This window comes from Mastigoproctus giganteus, chromosome 6, assembly GCF_048544385.1.
Source record: "Mastigoproctus giganteus isolate SK-2022 chromosome 6, ASM4854438v1, whole genome shotgun sequence".
NCBI lineage: Eukaryota > Metazoa > Arthropoda > Arachnida > Uropygi > Thelyphonidae > Mastigoproctus > Mastigoproctus giganteus.
In genome coordinates this window covers 152444652-152463096 of record NC_143580.1, presented here as the reverse complement: position 1 = coordinate 152463096, position 18445 = coordinate 152444652, and the positions used below count along the sequence as shown (strand labels likewise).

Below are 18445 nucleotides of genomic sequence, written 5' to 3'. Positions count from 1 at the left end.
CCTAGTGTCTTCAAAGTCCTCTTTGAGATTGTTTATGATTTTTTGCTTTATTTGTTCACTGGAGGGTCTCTCTTCTCCGGTGGGTCTCAGTATGACAATGTTCGGGGTTTTCCATAATACTTTCTTTTGTTGGATTTCCACTTTGTTTGTTTTCTCTGTCTCGTTTGGTATATTCCTCAGTGCTTGGGCATATGTGGGGGTGCACTGTGGCATTTTGTTTGCCCCGCATTCCATATAGGTTTGTAGCCGTGTAGCTATTCTCTCACTTTCTAAGTATGTATCATGGAGAACTGTCTCCATTTTGTGAAATATTGTCACAATTTGAGACCTCAGTCCACAGGAGATCCTGTTAGGGTTCTCTTTGAATATATTTTCAAGGGCCGTTTTTAAAATGAATGTTTTCTCATAGACGGAGCCCTCTGGAAGAGTGTGGTTCAGCGGTGGTTCCTGTTGTTTGTCATCATTGTTTGATTCCCTTTGAGATGCTGTGGGGTCGGGCTGCTCTCTAGACTCGGTCTGGGAGCGGGTCACTCACTTGTAATTTTTTCGCTTGGCTTGAGAGGCCCCTGATCGAGTGTCTTCCATCTTTTCTGTCTCATCAATAATGTTGAGGTCATCACTTTGTGACTGCATCAAGGATTCCATAATTTTCTGTTTTTCCTTCCATTTAGCGAATTCCAGACAACCGGGACAGTTCGATTTATCAGGCGTATGTTGGGATGATCTGGTAGGGCACTGAAAATGCTGTCGGACGGTGTCCTCCACAAATCTGTGGTTGAATTTGGAGGCACACAGGTGGTTATTGAAGTTTTTGGCTATCCCCCTCAGTCACTAAGGGGGGGGGGACAGCCTAGTGTGAAAATGCTCCCAGAAGAGCAGGATCACTACCCATAGGGGTTTCCTGGGACGCCGGAGGCGATAGTGTCATTAGTAATTCTGTGGGATGCATAGGTAAGGAGTTCACAGTCAACCAGGCGAAGTTTACGGGAAGGGGGGGGCGGAGTTACTGAATTCATTGCTTCTAGTTTAATATACACATACAGCAGTTATCAGCACAGTTTGGTGGAGCAAACTTCCTGCTCAGTTTGGGAACCTCCCCAGTCAAGTGCAAACTACCGACGTGGCCACTGCTTTATATCAGTGCCTCTCTATGGCCCTGCCGCCAGCCACATTGTGACCATTGTATGTCTGGCAACAAAGGACACAGATAAAAACACTGGTAGTTTACTAAATTCCCAGTAGAATATAAAAATAGTCTCACCTAGGGAATCTTCCGATTAAGTTCTTTCAGCTTGAACACTTTTTGAACTATATGCACATTTTAAACTACTCAATTCCATTAAAAATCAGGAGCACGATAAAACGTGTCCGGACACTAAGGCCCCCATATTGGCTACCTGTTTATATAGCAATCACAAAAACACTATAACTTATAACTTATTCAGTTTATACACAACGTGTGAATTGTGAACTACTATGCATTTGAGCATGCGCTGATGAAGCGATTGCCTGATGGGTCCCTTGAAAGGTACACTCTGGACAGCAAATAGATCTATGATGCTATGTACAGATTCAGTATGTACTCAGATGTAAGGATGCATGCAGGTTTGAATCACCGTGTGAAAATTAATTTTCACCCTCCCTGTGCTGTCATCTTGATTCAACATCATCGAGGGGTGCCATTTCATCAGCTAGCCTCAGGTGTCAAAATAGCTTGACACTGTACTGATGTAGTCTGTCAGTGGCGCCCTTCTCCTGTTGGCAGCCTTGGCACCTGCTCCAATGCCAAAGCATTCCTATGCCACTGCTTCTTGGACTAATGTTATTAGCGGTATCCCCCAGGATTCAGTGTTAGGTCCATTGTTGTTTTCTGTATTTATTAATGATATTAATGATGGAATATCAGGCTTAATATCTAAGTTTACAGATGACATGAAGGTTGGCAGGGTTGTTAATGACACTAATGACAGTATGCTACTGCAACAGGATCTAGAATCTAGAAAAAAGTTGAGCAGATGGGCTGAGAGGTGGCAACTGAAGTTTAACATTGAACCAAATATAAAGAATTGCATATGGGTAGCAGCAACCTCAGAGTAACATATCAACTGTGTGGTACTACATTGAGGGTGGTAGTGAATGAAAAGGACCTGGGGGTGATTGTGCAGTGAGATATGAAGTTTTCTGAGCAGTGCAGATGGTCTGCAAGAATAGCTCATGGTGTCTTGTCAATGATATACAGGAATTTTTCTAGCAGGGAGAAGGAGGTGATTATCCCCTTGTATAAGGAAATGGACAGGCCACACCTTGAGTACTGTATACAGGTCTGGAGGCCTCATTTTTAGGAAGGATGTAGAGCTGCTGGAACGAGTACAGAGAAGGTTAACAAGATTAGTGAATGGAACAAAGGATTGCTCTTATGAAGGAAGGCTTAAGTTTTGCAAATTACAGTGTCTGGAGACTAGACACCTGCAAGGTGATCTGATTGAGGTGTATAAGGCGTTGAATGGTTTGAGCAGGCTCAATGCTGATGGGATACTTCCGCTTGCTCAGATTAAGAAACTGAGGGGACATAGATTCAAACTGACTAAAGACAGTTGTAGAATAGATGTGCAGAAGTTTACCTTTAGTTTGCTTTCTTGCATCATATTCCTCAACTAATGCTAATATGTAGGTCAGCTGCACTGGTCATTGTACAATATAATCAAGTTGGCACAAGTTGGCTCCTCTCATGCTACTACTAATAGCATGAGAGGAGCAACCCTTTTAACACAACAGAATTGGCTTCATAACAATTAACGTTGTCATTACTTCACATTAATTAAAAGCTGCATCACCTTATGGGTGGCTTGAAAAACTTTGCATTTTATGACTTTATCATAATAATTAACTAGTGGTCAGGCAGGACTTAATAAACCCATGCTGTGGTCCATTTAGGATACCATTTGCATCAAGATAGTTCTTCAGTCTTTTCCACCACTGAAATTAACATCACTGGTCTATAGTTGTCCATCACATCTTTTACATCTCCTTTGTGGATTGAGAAGACAGTTCTTCTGCAGTCAAAATTTTCACGATGTTGTCATTAACAACCCCAATGGAATGATGCACTGATATGTAGCCTTTTTTAAGTACTGAAAAAGGCTGCATGTCAATGTATCTAAAAAAGTTATTTTAAAAAAGATTTTTAAATATATATATATAAAAAAATGTGGAATTACAGTGCATTTCAGCAAATTTACCTGTAAAAACACTGGGAATTTTGGACATGAAACTTTTTACAGTCTTCACTGGAACACCATTTTGCTCATCTTGCATCATTTCCACTATCTGCTCCATCTAGGAAGAAATAATAATAACAGTAAACTAAAATAGCCCTTTTGTAAGGGTCAGCAGTAAAATATATGCAATATTATTCATGTCGACACAGACTAAACATGAAATTAGCCTAAATTTATTTTTCTTAAAGTAGTCACATAAAGTGCAATTATAAAGAAAGAGTGGATGGAAAGAAGGGAAAGCAAAGAGCAAGTGAGTTGGTATGTTCCTCTACAGGCCTAAAATTTTCACAAATACAGAATAGAAATGACCAGAAGAAAACTTTTCAGAAGTGAAAACTCATAAGCAGTACGGCGATATGTCTCTTTAATGGTCTAAAGATGTCACAAACTGAAATTAAAATTTAGTTTAATTTAATTCGAGAGCATAAAATTTTAAGGCAGAGGTAAAGAAAGCCAACACGAGAACGACAAGAAACGTCAGATAACTTACACGGAAAATTAGTTTCCAGATAGGGCACACTTGTGCTGCTCGCTCAGTAAACAGATGGTAGGTGTTATCGGTCTGGAGTAAAGTCGAGAATGATATACTGATTGACAGGTAGGCGTGGCAAACGATGTGCTGATTGGTGAGCGAACACAACACACGATAACATCGGTTTAGTATCACTTTAGTACCACTCAGAAGCACTAATGGTAACTTGCCCTAATGAACACTTTCCATAATGGTGAAAAAAGGTCAGGTTGCCTCCACTTGAATCCCATGGGAGCTTGAACCCCTACCGAAGTGGAGGGGGTAACCTAGCCATTTTTCTTTAGAATCCTGGATGGACTAGCGCATAAATTGTTTATTAACAAAATATTATATTTTTTTTTTACTGTACTTTTATTTTTAAAGACACTCATGCGGATACACATATCATAACGTCAATCAACACCTCAATAACTATTCACTATATATATATATATATATATACAGTCGGTCCTCGTATAACACGATAGTTGCGTTCCTAGAAATCCTCGTGCAATATAAACAACAGGCCCTATGGAAAATATAGGGTTAGGTGCCGACCACCCAAGATTGGACACACATTTTTAACCAAAACATTACCAAACACAATAAATAATCGTAATAAAACAGTTACAGTTGAAAAATATAAAATTAATAATTTAATCATTTGAATTTAGAATTTAGATCCTTACCTTAAAAGTAAATGAAGACAGCTTGAGGGAAAGGGCTTGAGAAAGGGTTGAAGCAGCGTAATTATGGGGAAAGTGGCCGCAGGTTGTCATCATTATCGGAATTGGGAGGTGGAGGAGATGCCGATGAAGACTTTGGACGAAATGTGGTCACACCAGAACTAGAGGGCTGCGGCTCATTTTCTGTCTCTTTCTTGGGTGTTTTCATAAAAAAAAATCTAGTTTCTGTTGTTTCGCAGTCTTCCTCCTTTCACAAAGCAGCTGCTTATATGGCTCCAAAGCAAGACCAAATTGTATAAAGTGCTCTTCTGCTTCTTTCTGCCTTATAATCGTTATCTTCTAGCCATTGCATACTTTTCTCAAATGAATTTAAAACTGAAGATAACTCTGAAGTACAAAGCGGTTTTATGGTGGTGTTCAGGCATTCAACTTCGTCGTCTTTCTCATCTTCCACCTGCCCTTCAACAACAAGTTGTTGCAGTTCTTCAGTTGAAAGTTCTTCTTCATGAGACTGAAGCAACTCTACTAAATCATCTTCCTCCAATTCCTCAAAGCCAACCTGCTTTGCGAGGGCAACACAATGTGCTTTTAATTTAGGAAGCTCATTTACAGGATCAAAGCCTTTAAAATCACGAATAAAATCTGGTAAAAGTGGCCGCCAAACACCATGTAAGCATTCTTTTGTCACTTCGTTCCAAGCCTCCACAATTATGTAAATTGCATTCTTAATGTTGAATCGCTTCCAGAAGTCTTTAACTGTTGGTGCATTTTCGCCTTCTGTTTCTGCTATCAGCATCTTAAATGTCCGTCTTGTGTAATAGTGCTTAAAAACAGCAATTACTCCTTGGTCAAGTGGCTGGATAAGAGATGTTGTGTTAGACAGTAAAAACAGGATTTTGATGTTTGGTGACAGTTCAGCAAGGGTTGGAGGGTGACTTGGTGCATTGTCCAAAATAATTAAAATCTTAAAATTCAAATTTTTCTTTTTGCAGTAGCTTCGAAAAAACACATCCTCAAACACATGTAGTAGAAGTTCAGTGAAGATCTGCCCTGTCATCCATCCTCTTCTGCTGTTGCTAAAATAAACACCCAGGGTAGTCCTTTGTGATCCCTTTTAACGCTTGTGGATTAGCTGCATGATAAACAATAACAGGCTTCAGTTTCAAGTCGCCACTAGCATTTGCTCCTAACATAACGGTAAACCTATCCTTAGCAGCCTTGAAGCCTGGAGCTCGTGCTTCCTCTCTTGAGATATATGTTCGTAATGGCATTTTTTTCCAATACAGTCCAGTTTCATCAAAGTTGAAAATTTGGTCCAGTGTATAGCCCTCTTCCTCAATTAGTTTTTTCAGTATCGGCGGAAATGCCTTTGCTGCTGCTTCATCTGCACTCGCAGCTTCACCTGATAATTTCACATTATGGAAAGCGTGACGTTTCCTGAAATTGTTGAACCAGCCACTACTGGCAGTAAAGGGAGGTACTTCTTGAGGGTTTTCAGCTTTATTTCTGAGGTCTTCAAATATTGCCAATGCCTTTGCTTTTATCGTAAGCAAACTTGTTCCTGATCTGTTCTTTGTTTGATCTTCTATCCAAACAGATAAAAGACGTTCCATCTCTTCCAGTTCTTTGTGTCTTGATCTAACTGATTTTGTTACACTTTGTGTTGTTCCTGCTATGAAAGTTGCTTTTATTTTTTCTGCATTCTTTCTAATTGTTCTCAGCGTTCCCTCATTTAGGCCTGTAGCATGCACAATATCGCATGTTCTTTCATTCCGGTCAAAGCGTTTCACAATTTCATATTTTTCTTTATTGATATTGCTTTTCTTTTTCTCTCTGAAGTATTTTCACCAGAACGCTTCCTTTTCACACTTTTTTCAAGTATTTTACTCATTTTTTTGAGAATAGAGCACAATTATAAAATGAACAAAAATGAGGAGGCAAGCTTCATATACATAAACGCACAGCAAACAAGTAGCAACTGAATAAACGATGCAACGTCCATGTACAAACTGAATAAATGCAGTAAAGGCGTAAACACACTATTCTCACATATTATATGCTTATGTTTTACTAAAGCACATTTCTGGAAGTCACTACCATAAAACGATAAAAACAATTTGCAGTTTCCTTTTATTGGTGGTTCCTGCTAGTGGAGTCGTTATAAACGGGTAGTAAAAGTAGATCTAATTACATTTGCAATAATACCGATACAGTAGCTGAAATTCTGTTGATTTTTACGTTATTATGTTAAATGTGTTTCCCCTTCCACGAAATCATAAAAACAAATTTTCAGAATCCTCTCTTCATTCCTACTGTGTTGTGTTCAGTTGTGGTGATTTCGCCGCGTTCAACTGTCATTTATTGTAAACACAAAGGCGAATCGTGCATAAGCGAATTACGTTCGTGTTATATGCGACATTGTTCCCTTATTTATAAATCGTGTATGATCGAATTCGTGTAATGCAAACACATGTTATACAAGGACAGACTGTATATATATATATATATATATATATAAAGAATCTTTCTTTTTCTGTTATTTCCTAACCTAACATTTCAGGTTAGGTCACGAAATATAAGGAAACCTTTTCTATTATTTCCTAACCTACCATTTAAGGTCAGGTTACGAAATATAATGAAAAATAAAAATACTTTTCCTTTTTTCGTAACCAAACCTAAATCAACAATATAGTAAAAACACTCGTGAACTCCAAAAATCTGCTTTTAATAACTAAAAAAAATACATAATGAAGAACATAAAAATTAACAGAACGAAACTTTTATTAATTTAGTTTTCATCAAAAAATCAACCAACGTTTTATTTTCCTTACAAATTTCTTTCTTCTTTAATAGATTTATCGCTACTATTATCTGTTTACCATTCATCACAAAACTATTATGCACCGTTCTTTACTCATAAATACACATTATAATGCCAACCAACGACTACACTGTAGCTTGTTGTCGGCCATGCCCACCACCAATAATTTCATCGTTTACCATGCCTACCTGTCAATCAATATATCCTTCTCAGTTATCAGCTCCAGACCGATAACACCTACCGTCTGTTTACCGAGCGAGCAGTGCTAGAGTCCAGTGCTGGGAAACTAATTTTCCGTGTAAGTTATCCAACGTTTCTCATCATTCTCGTGTTGGCTTAACATGAGAATGACAAGAAAGGTCAGATAACTTACGTGGAAAATTAGTTTCCCGACACCGGACTCTAGCGCTCCTCGCTCGGTAAACAGATGGTAGGTGTAATCGGATTTACGTTATGATACATGTGTATCCACACGAGTGTGTGGTGAAGGTAAAGAAAGCCAACATGAGAACGACGAGAAACGTCGGATAACTTACGCGGAAAATTGGTTTCCCGATACGGCACTAGCGCTGTTGGCTCGGTAAACAGACGGTAGCAGTTATTGGTCTGGAGAAAAGTCGAGAACAATATATTTATTGACAGGTAGGCATGGCAAATGATGTGCCAATTGGTGCGCGAACACAACACACGATAACATCGGTTTAGTATCACTTTAGTAGCACTCAGAAGCATTAATGGTAACTTGCTCTAATGAATGCTTTCCATAATGGTGGAAAAAGGTCAGGTTACCTCCACTTGAATCCCATGGGAGCTTGAACCCCTCCAAAGTGGATGGGGTACCCTAACATTTTTTTTTTTTTAGAATCACAGTCATATTTAGAAATACATTCATAAAAAAATAAATTTTTTTATGACTGTATTTTTATTTTCTTGTTCAATAATATGCCCTAATGGTGAAAAAAGGTCACTTGAATCCTATCGGAGCTAGAACCCCTCCCAAAATGGAGGGGGGCAACCTAACCTTTTTTCTTTACAATCATGGGTGGACTAGTGCATAAACTGTTTATTAACAAAATATTAATTTTTATTACTGTACTCTTATTTTTAAAGACACTCGTGCGGATACACACGTATCATACCGTCAATCAACACCTCAATAGCTATTCACTATATATATATATATACAGGGTGTCTCAAAAATACACGGCGTAACTTCAGGAATGAGTTCCTCATATGTAGACAATAAAAATATTTTATATCAACATAATTCCGGAAATGCTTGGTTCCCAAGTTATTAACCGGAATGTCTTATCTCCCACAAGTGATTTCCTTCATCACAAGGTATTGACAGAATCTGGTGGTTTTCCATTCCGACCATGTACTCAAATCAGGTGCAAGCAGATATGCACTTTATGTATGGTTTGGCGGATGGCAATGCTCTGGAGGCTCGTTGTTTGTACCACGAAAGGTTCCCAGAACGAAGATGTCCGGACAGGAAAACCTTTGAAGGTATCCATTGCCGCCTTTGTGAACATGGGACCTTTACACCTCACGCTGCCGACAGAGAATGACCAAGATCTACGATTCCTGAAGTAGAAAAGGAGATTTTGGATGTTGTGCATGCCACTCCTGAGACTCAGCACACACAGAATTGCAATGCAACTGGCTGTTCAACATTAGACTATTTGGAGAGTGTTCCAAGAACACTAACTGTATCCTTACCATCTGCAACAGATACAGGCCTTGTCGCCAGCAGATTACCCTGCACGAGTAATGTTCTGCCAGTGGTTCTTGCAGCAGTGTGATACAACTCCCCACTTTCCTGCCTTAGTGATATTCATAGATGAAGCACAGTTCACACAAGATAGAATCCAAAACTTTCACAATCAGCATGTATGGGCTGAGGAAACCCCACATGCAATTCTTCCATCACATCACCAACAGTGGTTCAGCCTCAAAATCTGGGCAGGTGATTTTGGTGATAAGTTATTTGGGCCCCATGTACTTCCAAACAAACTCACAGGGCAGGCGTACAGAAACTTTCTGGAAAACAACATGCCACTGATCATTCATCAACAAGCACACTTCATGCACCATGGTGCTCCCACCCATTTCAGCCACCTAGCCTGCAATTACCTGAATCGAAGATTTGCTGGTCGGTGGATAGGTAGAGGTGGACCAACTGCCTGGCCTCCACACTCATCTGATTTACACCCACTAGATTTCTTCTTGTGGGGCCATTTAAAGTCACTGGTGTATTTGACTCTGGTAGCTGATGTGGAAACTCTCTGCAATCGAATTGTAGCAGGTTGTGAGACAATACGAAACATGCCAGGAACTTGGCATCGTCTTCGTGAGACGTCGATGTGAGGCAGAAGGTGGACATTTTGAACAATTACTATAAGGTGATGTGAATAGTTAAGTATCATAGACAGACCTTCAAAACTCGGAAACCAAGCATTTCCGAAACTAAGTTGATATAAAATATTTTTATTGTCTACATATGAGGAATCCATTCCTGAAGTTATGCCGTGTATTTTTGAGACACCCTGTATATATATATTGACCTTATATTTCGTGACCTAACGTTTAAGGTTAGGTCACAAAATATAAGGAAACCTTTTCTGTTATTTCCTAACCTACCATTTAAGGTCAGGTTACAAAATATAATGAAAAATAAAGAAACCTTTTCCTTTTTTCGTAACCAAACCTAAATCAACAATATAGTAAAAACACTCATGAACTCCAAAAAACAGGTGCAATATGGCCTATGTAGTCCTTGCACCAGAAATAACCATACGAATACTCCAAAAATCTGCTTTTAATAATGAGAAAAAAACATAATGAAGAATATAAAAATGAATGGAATGAAACTTTTATTAATTTAGTTTTCATCAAAAAATCACCGTTTTATTTTCCTTACAAATTTCCTCCATCTTTAAAAGATTCATCGCTGCTATTACCGGTTTGCTGTTCATCATAAAACTATTATGCACCGTTCTTTACTAATAAATACACATTATAATGCCAACAAACAACTACACAGTAGCTTGTCGTCTGTCACACCCACCACCAATCATTTCATCGTTTGCCACACCTACCTGGCCATCCTTCTCGATTTCGGCTCCAGACCGATAACACCTATTGTCTGTTTACAAAGCGAGCAGCACTAGAGTCTGGTGTTGGGAAACTAATTTTCCGCGTAAGTTAACCAACATTTCTCGTCATTCTCGTGTTGGCTTTCTTTACCTTAGCCTTTATCAGAACTATGAGCTAATAGCACGTCAGACAACTGTTGGCTCAAATCAATGTTCCAACATAGCTTGGCATGCCGTCAAAAAGGTGTTTAAAAGGAATACTGGACCATTCAGGCAAATCCTCAATTCCTGGAGTAATGGGAGAGAGAGAGAGAGGGAGGGGGACTGAATTGATCAATATGCCTTTCAAGTTCATCCCATGAATGTTCAATAAGATTGAGATCCAGGGATAGGCTGGCCATGGCACATGCTTCTCAAACCACTCTTTCACATAGTTTGGGGACTGACAGTTTGGGGAAATTCAAAGGTCATCTGGATAGTACCTTCAGGTCAGGGAAGCACATAGGATGATAGGTTTAATGTCCTTTTCTTTCATTAATTATTATTATTTATTTTTATTTATTATTATTTTTTTATCATTGTTTTATTCGGGGTTTTTTTTTTTTTTTGGCTGGTGCAGCATAAGCCATAGGCTTTCTTGCACCATGTAGCCATTACTAATACTAATATTGGCACAGTGGGCAACACATAAAACCAAAGGCAGTGCATCCAGTTGATATGGGTGACCAGTGCAATGGTAAATCAGTCCAGTGTAACATAAGCACTGGGAAAGCAAAAACGAGAGTAGGAGTGTGTTATGGGGTATTTTAACTTTCCAGATATTGAGTGAAACTTGTGGGTTGGTCACTCACACACCGACAAGACTTTTTTGAATTTATTGGATCACTGTTTTCTACAGCAACATGTTAGAGAGGCAACAAGCGGGAGTAATACTCTTGATCTGGTTATCAACAGTGTTTATTCATATATTAAGAATTTGCAGATAAAAGAACCACTAGGTAGCAGTGATGATAGCATGTTGATGTGGGATTTAATTAAAGTGGTAACTACCATCAAGTGTAAAGGAAAGAGTTCTTGCTTGCTTTCGTAAAGGTGACTACAGTGGTCTCAGACAGTTTTTAAATTCTATGCAGTGGGACCAACTAATGATGTTACCAAAAGCAAATTCTAAATGGAAAGTTGGTTGGATTTTTTTTGGGGCGGGGGGAACAAAAGTAATATTGTGCCTATCTACTAGTATTATGAAAAAATGATATTGCTTAATTATGATTTATATCTGACTGAAATGTCCAATTAGTTTTAAAGTAAATGTTTTCAACAGTAAAGTTATCATCTATGATCTGCAATAAAGTCGGGGAATCCTGAATATTTACAGGAGATGGAAGGCTGTTTGTAGTGCCATATGGCTGTGGACATTCTAGAAGGAAATGTTTCACAGTGAGTTGACAAAAGAGTGGAGACATTCTGGAGGATTTGATTTCATGAGTAAGTATAAATGTGCGAGATGAGTATGTCCAATTCACAATCTTGTTAGAATGACTTCTTTGTGCCAATTCTTACAGAGAGTCAAATTCCACGGCCAACATTCATATTTTATTTGCAGAAATTTATTATTTAGTTGATTTTGACAGATTTGTGACCACTGAGTGTTGAGTCTGTTTGATGCCATGTCTGTAACTGGAAAGTGGCACTAGAGCAGTAGATTTGTATTTGTAGGATTCTTCGCTGCTCAATCAGCACTTTCATTTCTGTCGATGCCTGCATGTTCTGGGATCCAACAAAAATTTACTTTCCTTCTTTTCTTTTTGAGTTTCACTAGATGAGCTTTTATCTGGTGCAGGATGGGTTGAAATGGTTTGTGCTATCATTGGAGAGCATGTATTATACTTAATGATTCTGTGTATATGAGATGTTTCAGAAGAGAAGTTTCAATGTATTTAAAGGTGCGAGAAAAAGATGAATGAGTGAGCGGAAAAAAAAAAAAAATATATATATATATATATAACCTAACAGGGAAAAAAATATAAAAACAGAATGCGAGTAGAGTGAGAATGCAGATTATGAATGAATAATCTGCATTCTTCCCCTGGCAGTGAGGGGGAGATTATTCCCCCCTACTGCCAGCTAACATATCCTACCTGAGGGGCAGGATGGGCAGTTTGACCATCCTACCGGATTCAACACTTGCATAAACTTGACAACGATCACCGACAGATACATACTGCAGCTCTGCTGCCGACAAGCCATTTGGCGATCTGAACTGGGTACTCAAACCAGGTTCCCCTTTAAAACCCCATCTCCAGGCAAGGGGGAAATGGGTCTCTGTCTCCTCCCCTCCCTACTTCCCCCATACTTTGCTTGGTGGGGCTCATCCCCACTGATCTCTTTGGGGATGCCTACTCAATAGTCCCCATCCTTCTACCTGTTTCCCCCTCACTCTAACTAAACCGACCAAATACACCCCTAATAATGCAGCCAAATTCTAATCAACATCTAAATCTAACTGCTTTCTCGTAAACCTCTTTCGGCCTTTCCAAATTCTAGTGTTCACCCCCTTTTATATATATATATATATATGCACACTGGTGTTCAAAGAAAGTGCATCACCCCTTAAAATTGTAATTGTCGTCCAAATAACATAAGTATGTGGCAATATTTCTTACGGATTGCATCAGATAAGATTGACCCGCATTGTAGGGTTGACAGATTTCTATGACACTCAAAAATAATTAATGCTACCACTCTCCAACTCTCACTCCAACCCCAGGCACCACAAAAAAAGAAAATGAATGATTTTTTAGATTTTGGTTTAAAAATTATAGTTTTCATATTGACTATAAATATTTGCAAATTTTAGTTTATTTAGAATTTAAAATATTTAACAGTAAAGCATGGCTTTTTATGGGGAAGGATATGGATTGATATATAAACATAGTGAACGATATGGATGATATAAAAAGCATGAATTAATCCAAATATTTTAATGCAAGTTTAGTGCTTTAATTGACATCAAGCTAAAGTAATTTTAAGTAGATAAAAAAAAAAAAAATGTACTGGTTTAATAGCTAGAAATCATTCAAACTGAACGTATTTTGTACTACTTGGAGCAGCCTTAAGAACTTCAGCATCATTTATAATTTTCACAGAAAAATCTAAACAATTATCTTTAAAATTGAAGTAGATCATTAGTTCACTTTTTATGAGTGAAACTGAACATCTATTTCGCCCATCCCTCCCACTTCGAGTTCATTACATTAAAATGCTTTCTGAATTTTCTGAAGTCCCCGGCACTGAAAAAACATGAAACAACCTTGAAAATATTTGAAAGCTTAAAATGAACACTTTTCAAAATTAAATGCCATTGACTCGAAGTACTCAAACAAGTTTTAAATTTTTCAGAGGTTGACAGAATTTCATAATTTGTTTTCAGTACTGAAACCTCATCAAATAAATCATTCATATCCAACTTTAGTTTTTCTATTAATTTAAAATATTCTGCTACTTCAACAAATGAGTCATAGTTAGGACAACCATTTTTGAAGCTTAATTTGATGAGTTTCAAAAAACAGGTAATTTCATTAAAATTAACTTTCTTTCCTAAATATTTCAATGCAGCATTATAAAATGCTTTGAAATCATTTATTACTGTGCTTTTAACTACAGGATCTAATTTCTGAAAATGCTGATGAACTTGATACCCAAAAATTTCTTGATCAAGACGATTCTTCACTGAATTTTTTAGATCATTCATTATATAAAAAATATCACTGCCACACATTTCATTCTTTTCAAGCTCTTTTATTGCTTTGCAAGTTATTTTGATTGCATACATTGAGAAAATAAAATATAATTCTATAATTACAGAGACCTCTGTTGAATTTTAATTAATTTAAAGGATTTTGAAAAGTTGTTTGGAACAGTCATTTGGTTTGCCTATGAAATAAAGGCTCAAAGCCTTTCATGAAAGCAAAATTTGTTCTATACTTAGTTATAGAGAAAGCCATCTAGTTGGTATGTGCCTTAGTTTCCTTAAACTCTGTTTCGGCACACTCATGAAATTCTTTAAGATTATCCCTTCTTTTAGCTGAAACAGAAAAATGACCATATATTTTCAAAACAGTATTATCTATATCAATATCTAAATTACCAAAAGCATATTTAGCTAAATTATGAATAACGTGAGCATGGCAGTTTGCTTTAATTACGTCTTCATTTAATTTCTTAATATTTTGGAATGAGGATTTATTACTCCCAAAATTACAATTTGCATTGTCTGCACTGAAATTAGATACCCTTTGCCAATCCAATCCTAAATCACTCACTGAATTTTTTTAGGCACTCAAACATTCCATCTGCACTTTCATCAGCATTTTCAAAAAAATCAACTAAATACTTTGTAGGACAATATTCTTTGTTGAAGTACTGAATTGACAAATGGAACATTTTCATATTCTATCTATTAGAAGCATAAATCTGTAAAAAAAAAAAATAATGGTGGATCATGATGTTTTAAATCATCCAAAACAATTTGCAATGCTTTTTTACCTAAAACGTTACAAACAATGGCGGCAGATTTAGTTCTTCCACATAATATTTTTGGTGCAATTTTTAAATCATTGTAAAGTTTAGAGTTCAATTTCCTGCTACAATCTAATGAGTTATAAGAATGGTGATGCTTAATTGAATAATAAATATGAGTTATTTCAGCTACAGTACCTAAATCCTTTTCTTTCGTACTCTTTTTCACAAGAAACCTATCAAGAAGATTGAAGAATTTGCCAATTTATGAGCTTGTGAGTCTTTATGCTAAGTAACTGCAAAGATGCCCATATAACCAACTTTAAATACATTTCTGCACAGGAGACATCTCGCCTCATGAGAATCATTTCTTGAAGCTAGCCATTCGTATTCTTGCTCCCAATTTTTGTTATAAGAACAAAGCCTCTTCTTTTTTTTGGAGAAATTCCATCTTTGATGGATAAAAAATAAAATATGTTTTCAAAATATGTTTGTATATAACATGAAATATGTAGGTGCCTATAATCGTATAAACGAAATAGATAAATGTTTCTTTGTAAAGTTACAGGAAAACCAATTTAAACAAAGCCACTGAACTCCATATTATAAAAAGTGATTTTTCCGATACCTATAATTTTATTAATTATCTACCAGTCGCACGATTTTCATGAAACTTAGATCATGGTTTTTATGCTTTGTCAAAAAAATATAATTTCATCGAGAAGTATGAAGTTAAGTGCATGGTGTTCGTGCAACTACATATATGAGCAGGAGAGGCTAGAATAGGTTAAGATTATATCTTAATGATTTATTTCTCAGTGGCGAATTTTGCATTTGAGAGGATTTTTAACATATCACCTGTTAAAGCTTTAAGCTAAAGCTTTGAAATGAAATTGTAATTTTTTGTTGGTTTGGGGGCCCTGCACATATGTGGGGTCCAAAGCATACACCTCCTATGCCTGTACGGAAATCCACCATTGCCGTTACGAGGAACAAGCATTGAAAAATGGAAATTAAGGACACGTGTCCTTTCTCGTTTCAATAAAGGACAAGGACAGTTTGGCTAAAATAAAGGATTGTCCTTTGAAATACAGGATGTCTGGCACCCCTACATGTAGGTGATGATGTAATATTGCATCAGCCGTTACTTTCAGCTATATAAGCATGCTCTGCAAGAGTTGCAGTCATTCCTTGCTTTTGTCAGGATGGCAAGTTATGTGCAGTTGAAGCCACAAAGAAAGAGTGCTATTGTTGCTTTATGTGAGGAAGGATGTTCTTCCCATCATATTGTTTATAGAGTGTCTTGTAATCAGTCGACATTGAGTAGATTTCTTTCCAAACTCAAGAATACTGGTTCTTGCTGATAGGAAAAAAGGATCCGGATGCAAACGAGTCTCTATGCCAAAACAGAACTGCATTTTGAAGCGCTTATACCTTAAAAACCATAAAGCTTCTTCGTCTGAGCTGAAAAGAGAATAGGAAGAACATACAGGAGCGGTAGCAAGTGCAGTAACAGTCAGAAGACCCCCCTCTTCAAAAATGGAATTGTAGCCCGTCATCCAAAGAAGAAGCCCCTCCTCACACAAAAAAAAAGAAAAAGGCACAATTAATTTGGTGTAAGGAGCATGTCAAATGAACCCTCGAGCAGTGGAGTCATTTATTTTCTCATATGAGAAGAAATTCAACCTGCATGGCTCTGATAGGAGACAAACGATTCACCGTAGATGTGAAGAATACCATCCAGACTGTATGGTGTCTACAGTGAAATTCCCTACAAGCCAAATGATATGGACGTGCATTTCGTGTTGTGGAGTAGGTCACCTGCAGTTTATAAAAGGTTCCGTAAATGCCAATGGATACCTGGCTATACTGGAAGGCAATTTGCTCCCAACTATTAGAGACCATTTCAACCTGCCAAGTAACTGCATCTTTCAGGAAGAGTCTGCGCCTTGTCATCGGGCCAAAAACTGCAAGTAGGCACTTCTGTAGTTACTTTAGCTTCATTTCTGCATTAGAGATTTGACAGTAATGTGTTTACATTTGTTACAGGTGAAAAAATGGTTGGAAGAACGGTCCATTACAACTCTTACCTGGCCAATAAACAGCCCAGACCTGAATCCTATAGAGAACTGCTGGCATCGTGTAGAATCTACAGTTGCCAGAAAGAAACCAAAGACCCTTTGTGAACTTCAGGAAGCCATAATTTGTGTTTGGAACCATGAACTATCAGTTGATTATCTTCAAAAATTGATCCTGTCAATGCCTCGACGGTGTGCTGCTGTCATCAGGGCCAGAGGCAGTTCAACTAAATATTCATTTGCACCTGGTGAACTTTTCATTTTGTGTTCCATTTAAAATGATAAACTGAAGCAAATTGAGGGTTTCTGATGACATTTCAGCCATAATTGTCGTGTTTACCGTGTTGTATAAAGGTTGCAAATGCTTCTTTTGGAATATTTTGAGAGCACCAGTCAAATATTACTTAGCTTTGCCTTAACTATTAATAAATATCTTTTGTTTATGTTTATATTTCTGTTTGTGATGCTAGCCATTAATGTAACATACCATCGCAAAAAAGGGTTGGAAACATGAAATTCCTAGGTGATACACTTTCTTTGAACACCAGTGTGTGTATATATATATATATAGGCCTTGCCACTGAAACCCTTGGAAATTAGGTGACAAAGCCTGCCAGATTACTTAAATATTAAATAATCTACTGGGTGCCTGATCTGCCTCCTTGTGGCAAAGTGTGAGCAAAGGTGACCATTTATGTTATGTTCTGTTGTGCCATTGGGTCCCTATTGGGACCCAATGGCTAAATGGTCAGAAAAACAACAGAACATAACACTACACAACAAACCACCTCCCCACACACTTTTTAAATCTCTGGCCTCCACAGAGTTCTGTGTCACACATACAAAGAATACAATGTGGAGATGGGGGAAACCCCTGTTGCCGTCAGACAACTAACACCCTTTATACTTGTATTTCAAGACTTTTAGTATGGCAAATAACTCAGTGGTATAGCTACTGCATTCGTTTGGGAGTAACTGTGAGATGACGGTGTGTTGGCACCCACTTGGATATCTGTTTTAGAGCCATTTGTATATTTGAAGATATTTTCAGAGAAACCTCAGGGTCTCACATCTGGTGAGTATGGGCTTGGCACACCCAGGGTCCCAAGCTGGATAACATCATTCTTCTCTTCCTTGGTTATTCCCCCCCCCTCCTCTCTCTCTCTCTCTCTCTCTCTCTCTCTCTCTCTCTCTCTCTCTCTCTCTCTCTCTCTCTCTCTCTCTCTCTCTCTCTCTCTCTCTCTCTCTCAGGGTAACTCAGGAATGTTTTTTTGGCTGGTACAGCAAAAGCTTCAGGCTTCCTTGCACTGTATGGCTAATAATAATAATAATAATAATAATAACTATGATGAGCAGGCTGCATGCATCTGTTTTATATTTATATTTATCAGAGCACTTTTTCCACACTGTTGAAAATAAGTGTTACAATCAGGAGTGTAAGTGTACCACAATGGA

At 37.7% G+C, this 18445-nt stretch overlaps 1 protein-coding gene across 5 annotated transcripts in view; it reads right to left on the bottom strand.

The window, feature by feature from the left end:
* LOC150084661 (regulator of G protein signaling 7-like) overlaps positions 1-18445 on the bottom strand; it is a 759190-nt gene that overhangs the window by 531099 nt on the left and 209646 nt on the right. For all 5 annotated transcript variants that reach the window (XR_016547071.1, XM_090375401.1, XM_090375402.1 and 2 more), the window contains exon 2: positions 3240-3336. Coding sequence is in view for 4 of the 5 variants with exons in the window: in XM_090375401.1 (XP_090231527.1) it covers positions 3240-3336 (97 nt within the window). In the remaining variant the exon portion in view is untranslated. The remainder of the gene's footprint in view (positions 1-3239; positions 3337-18445) is intronic.